Below are 6331 nucleotides of genomic sequence, written 5' to 3' on the forward strand. Positions count from 1 at the left end.
ATTTAAAGCTTAAACATGAGTCAACTTGTTCTCAAAAAGATCTTTAGGACTGATAATGGGCCTGACATTGCGATCAACACCCAAAAGGTCATTGAAATACTTCACAAGCTGCTTAAAAGCTTCATCGCCTTCTTTCCATTTGCCATCATTATCCATAATGGTTTCAACTTTGTTTCTGTTAATCTTTCCTTTGACAACTTTATGGAAATAGGCAGACTTACGGTCTCCTTCCTTCAACCACTGCACTTTAGCTCTTTGTTTTAAAATCTTTTCTTCTTCAATACTGGCATTAAGGAAAGCTTGTAGATAAAATCCTTCTTCAGAACGTAAATCTCCATTATAAGGATCATTATCCAGCTCAATTTGCACTTTATCCAATTCTTCTCTACATTTTTGCACTTTTTCTGCATAACTACCTTGATCATTTAGAAGCTTCCGAAGCGGTTTGTACAGAATTTTCAACTTTTGACATAGCGGAAACATGTCAAAACCTTCCACAGGAGTACTCCAATATTTATCAACCGTAGGAAGAAAATCCTCCAAAACAGTGATATCATTGAAAAACTTAAGGGTTTAGGGTTTAGGGTTTTAGGATTTTAGGGTTTAGGGTTGTAGGGTTTAGGGTTTAGGGTTTAGGGTTCAGGGTTCAGGGTTCAGGTTTCAGGGTTCATGGTTCAGGGTTCAGGGTTTAAAGTTCATGGTTCATGGTTCAGGGTTTAGGGTTTAGGGTTTAGATTTCAGGGTTTAGGGTTCAGGGTTCAGGGTTCAAGGTTCAGGGGTTTACGGGTTTACGGGTTAGGGATTTAGAGTTTAGGAACGAGCATACCCTCTATTGATGTGATATCCACACACCAGCTCTTGAGACAAGAGAATATTATCAAGAATGGACCGGCCTGGTATAAAAGCAGATTGATTATCCGAGACTAAAAACCCAAGAAAATCACGAATCCACTTCATAATGATCTTACTAATACACTTATATACCACATTGCAACAGGCAATAGGTCTATAGTCTCCAACCCGGGGACTACACTTTAGGAACAAGAGCTATGGCAGTAGCATTGATCTCCTTAAGAATTTTTTTCTTTCAAAAAAATTCTTTCACAGCATTACAAAAATCATCTCCCACTATAACCCAAGCACCCTTAAAAAACTTAGACGTGTATCCATCGGACCCTAGAGCTTTGTCTTCATCAATATCAAATAACGCAGCTTTAATTTCATCACATGTTATCTCTTTGACCATATTTAAAGCTTGAACATGAGTCAACTTGTTCTCAAAAAGATCTTTAGGACTGATAATGGGCCTGACATTGCGATCAACACCCAAAAAGTCATTGAAATATTTCATAATCTGCTTAAAAGCTTCATCACCTTCTTTCCATTTGCCATCATTATCCATAATGGTTTCAACTTTGTTTCTGTTAATCTTTCCTTTGACAACTTTATGCAAATAGGCAGACTTACAGTCTCCTTCCTTCAACCACTGCACTTTAGCTCTTTGTTTTAAAATCTTTTCTTCTTCAATACTGGCATTAAGGAAAGCTTGTAGATAAAATCCTTCTTCAGAACGTAAATCTCCATTATAAGGATCATTATCCAGCTCAATTTGCACTTTATCCAATTCTTCTCTACATTTTTGCACTTTTTCTGCATAACTACCTTGATCATTTAGAAGCTTCCGAAGCGGTTTGTACAGAATTTTCAACTTTTGACATAGCGGAAACATGTCAAAACCTTCCACAGGAGTACTCCAATATTTATCAACCGTAGGAAGAAAATCCTCCAAAACAGTGATATCATTGAAAAACTTAAGGGTTTAGGGTTTAGGGTTTTAGGATTTTAGGGTTTAGGGTTGTAGGGTTTAGGGTTTAGGGTTCAGGGTTCAGGGTTCAGGGTTCAGGGTTCAGGTTTCAGGGTTCATGGTTCAGGGTTCAGGGTTTAAAGTTCATGGTTCATGGTTCAGGGTTTAGGGTTTAGGGTTTAGATTTCAGGGTTTAGGGTTCAGGGTTCAGGGTTCAAGGTTCAGGGGTTTAGGGGTTTACGGGTTAGGGATTTAGAGTTTAGGAACGAGCATACCCTCTATTGATGTGATATCCACACACCAGCTCTTGAGACAAGAGAATATTATCAAGAATGGACCGGCCTGGTATAAAAGCAGATTGATTATCCGAGACAAAAACCCAAGAAAATCACGAATCCACTTCATAATGATCTTACTAATACACTTATATACCACATTGCAACAGGCAATAGGTCTATAGTCTCCAACCCGGGGACTACACTTTACGAACAAGAGCTATGGCAGTAGCATTGATCTCGTTAAGAATTTTTTTCTTTCAAAAAAATTCTTTCACGGCTTTACAAAAATCATCTCCCACTATAACCCAAGCACCCTTAAAAAACTTAGACGTGTATCCATCGGACCCTAGAGCTTTGTCTTCATCAATATCAAATAACGCAGCTTTAATTTCATCACATGTTATCTCTTTGACCATATTTAAAGCTTAAACATGAGTCAACTTGTTCTCAAAAAGATCTTTAGGACTGATAATGGGCCTGACATTGCGATCAACACCCAAAAGGTCATTGAAATACTTCACAAGCTGCTTAAAAGCTTCATCGCCTTCTTTCCATTTGCCATCATTATCCATAATGGTTTCAACTTTGTTTCTGTTAATCTTTCCTTTGACAACTTTATGGAAATAGGCAGACTTACGGTCTCCTTCCTTCAACCACTGCACTTTAGCTCTTTGTTTTAAAATCTTTTCTTCTTCAATACTGGCATTAAGGAAAGCTTGTAGATAAAATCCTTCTTCAGAACGTAAATCTCCATTATAAGGATCATTATCCAGCTCAATTTGCACTTTATCCAATTCTTCTCTACATTTTTGCACTTTTTCTGCATAACTACCTTGATCATTTAGAAGCTTCCGAAGCGGTTTGTACAGAATTTTCAACTTTTGACATAGCGGAAACATGTCAAAACCTTCCACAGGAGTACTCCAATATTTATCAACCGTAGGAAGAAAATCCTCCAAAACAGTGATATCATTGAAAAACTTAAGGGTTTAGGGTTTAGGGTTTTAGGATTTTAGGGTTTAGGGTTGTAGGGTTTAGGGTTTAGGGTTCAGGGTTCAGGGTTCAGGGTTCAGGTTTCAGGGTTCATGGTTCAGGGTTCAGGGTTTAAAGTTCATGGTTCATGGTTCAGGGTTTAGGGTTTAGGGTTTAGATTTCAGGGTTTAGGGTTCAGGGTTCAGGGTTCAAGGTTCAGGGGTTTACGGGTTTACGGGTTAGGGATTTAGAGTTTAGGAACGAGCATACCCTCTATTGATGTGATATCCACACACCAGCTCTTGAGACAAGAGAATATTATCAAGAATGGACCGGCCTGGTATAAAAGCAGATTGATTATCCGAGACAAAAACCCAAGAAAATCACGAATCCACTTCATAATGATCTTACTAATACACTTATATACCACATTGCAACAGGCAATAGGTCTATAGTCTCCAACCCGGGGACTACACTTTAGGAACAAGAGCTATGGCAGTAGCATTGATCTCCTTAAGAATTTTTTTCTTTCAAAAAAATTCTTTCACGGCTTTACAAAAATCATCTCCCACTATAACCCAAGCACCCTTAAAAAACTTAGACGTGTATCCATCGGACCCTAGAGCTTTGTCTTCATCAATATCAAATAACGCAGCTTTAATTTCATCACATGTTATCTCTTTGACCATATTTAAAGCTTGAACATGAGTCAACTTGTTCTCAAAAAGATCTTTAGGACTGATAATGGGCCTGACATTGCGATCAACACCCAAAAGGTCATTGAAATATTTCACAATCTGCTTAAAAGCTTCATCACCTTCTTTCCATTTGCCATCATTATCCATAATGGTTTCAACTTTGTTTCTGTTAATCTTTCCTTTGACAACTTTATGGAAATAGGCAGACTTACAGTCTCCTTCCTTCAACCACTGCACTTTAGCTCTTTGTTTTAAAATCTTTTCTTCTTCAATACTGGCATTAAGGAAAGCTTGTAGATAAAATCCTTCTTCAGAACGTAAATCTCCATTATAAGGATCATTATCCAGCTCAATTTGCACTTTATCCAATTCTTCTCTACATTTTTGCACTTTTTCTGCATAACTACCTTGATCATTTAGAAGCTTCCGAAGCGGTTTGTACAGAATTTTCAACTTTTGACATAGCGGAAACATGTCAAAACCTTCCACAGGAGTACTCCAATATTTATCAACCGTAGGAAGAAAATCCTCCAAAACAGTGATATCATTGAAAAACTTAAGGGTTTAGGGTTTAGGGTTTTAGGATTTTAGGGTTTAGGGTTGTAGGGTTTAGGGTTTAGGGTTCAGGGTTCAGGGTTCAGGGTTCAGGGGTCAGGTTTCAGGGTTCATGGTTCAGGGTTCAGGGTTTAAAGTTCATGGTTCATGGTTCAGGGTTTAGGGTTTAGGGTTTAGATTTCAGGGTTTAGGGTTCAGGGTTCAGGGTTCAAGGTTCAGGGGTTTAGGGGTTTACAGGTTAGGGATTTAGATTTTAGGAACGAGCATACCCTCTATTGATGTGATATCCACACACCAGCTCTTGAGACAAGAGAATATTATCAAGAATGGACCGGCCTGGTATAAAAGCAGATTGATTATCCGAGACAAAAACCCAAGAAAATCACGAATCCACTTCATAATGATCTTACTAATACACTTATATACCACATTGCAACAGGCAATAGGTCTATAGTCTCCAACCCGGGGACTACACTTTAGGAACAAGAGCTATGGCAGTAGCATTGATCTCGTTAAGAATTTTTTTCTTTCAAAAAATTCTTTCACGGCTTTACAAAAATCATCTCCCACTATAACCCAAGCACCCTTAAAAAACTTAGACGTGTATCCATCGGACCCTAGAGCTTTGTCTTCATCAATATCAAATAACGCAGCTTTAATTTCATCACATGTTATCTCTTTGACCATATTTAAAGCTTAAACATGAGTCAACTTGTTCTCAAAAAGATCTTTAGGACTGATAATGGGCCTGACATTGCGATCAACACCCAAAAGGTCATTGAAATATTTCATAATCTGCTTAAAAGCTTCATCACCTTCTTTCCATTTGCCATCATTATCCATAATGGTTTCAACTTTGTTTCTGTTAATCTTTCCTTTGACAACTTTATGGAAATAGGCAGACTTACAGTCTCCTTCCTTCAACCACTGCACTTTAGCTCTTTGTTTTAAAATCTTTTCTTCTTCAATACTGGCATTAAGGAAAGCTTGTAGATAAAATCCTTCTTCAGAACGTAAATCTCCATTATAAGGATCATTATCCAGCTCAATTTGCACTTTATCCAATTCTTCTCTACATTTTTGCACTTTTTCTGCATAACTACCTTGATCATTTAGAAGCTTCCGAAGCGGTTTGTACAGAATTTTCAACTTTTGACATAGCGGAAACATGTCAAAACCTTCCACAGGAGTACTCCAATATTTATCAACCGTAGGAAGAAAATCCTCCAAAACAGTGATATCATTGAAAAACTTAAGGGTTTAGGGTTTAGGGTTTTAGGATTTTAGGGTTTAGGGTTGTAGGGTTTAGGGTTTAGGGTTCAGGGTTCAGGGTTCAGGGTTCAGGGTTCAGGTTTCAGGGTTCATGGTTCAGGGTTCAGGGTTTAAAGTTCATGGTTCATGGTTCAGGGTTTAGGGTTTAGGGTTTAGATTTCAGGGTTTAGGGTTCAGGGTTCAGGGTTCAAGGTTCAGGGGTTTAGGGGTTTACGGGTTAGGGATTTAGAGTTTAGGAACGAGCATACCCTCTATTGATGATATCCACACACCAGCTCTTGAGACAAGAGAATATTATCAAGAATGGACCGGCCTGGTATAAAAGCAGATTGATTATCCGAGACAAAAACCCAAGAAAATCACGAATCCACTTCATAATGATCTTACTAATACACTTATATACCACATTGCAACAGGCAATAGGTCTATAGTCTCCAACCCGGGGACTACACTTTAGGAACAAGAGCTATGGCAGTAGCATTGATCTCCTTAAGAATTTTTTTCTTTCAAAAAAATTCTTTCACGGCTTTACAAAAATCATCTCCCACTATAACCCAAGCACCCTTAAAAAACTTAGATGTGTATCCATCGGACCCTAGAGCTTTGTCTTCATCAATATCAAATAACGCAGCTTTAATTTCATCACATGTTATCTCTTTGACCATATTTAAAGCTTGAACATGAGTCAACTTGTTCTCAAAAAGATCTTTAGGACTGATAATGGGCCTGACATTGCGATCAACACCCAAAAG

The 6331-nt window shown here is 38.1% G+C and overlaps 2 protein-coding genes across 2 annotated transcripts; both read right to left on the reverse strand.

The window, feature by feature from the left end:
• Positions 1 to 1087: 1087 nt before the first annotated feature.
• Positions 1088 to 2498, reverse strand: LOC145140694 (uncharacterized). Its single transcript, XM_079074099.1, has 2 exons — positions 2388 to 2498; positions 1088 to 1783 (listed from the first exon to the last, which is right to left on the reverse strand). The coding sequence occupies exons 1-2, from the start codon at positions 2496 to 2498 to the stop codon at positions 1088 to 1090; spliced, it is 807 nt and encodes a 268-aa protein (XP_078930225.1).
• Positions 2499 to 3584: 1086 nt separating this feature from the next.
• On the reverse strand, positions 3585 to 4994 carry LOC145140695 (uncharacterized). Its single transcript, XM_079074100.1, has 2 exons — positions 4884 to 4994; positions 3585 to 4280 (listed from the first exon to the last, which is right to left on the reverse strand). The coding sequence occupies exons 1-2, from the start codon at positions 4992 to 4994 to the stop codon at positions 3585 to 3587; spliced, it is 807 nt and encodes a 268-aa protein (XP_078930226.1).
• Positions 4995 to 6331: the final 1337 nt, after the last annotated feature.

This window comes from Lactuca virosa, chromosome 9 (genome assembly GCF_052849685.1).
Source record: "Lactuca virosa cultivar CGN04683 chromosome 9, Lactuca_virosa_CGN04683_v6, whole genome shotgun sequence".
Classification (NCBI taxonomy): Eukaryota; Viridiplantae; Streptophyta; class Magnoliopsida; order Asterales; family Asteraceae; genus Lactuca; species Lactuca virosa.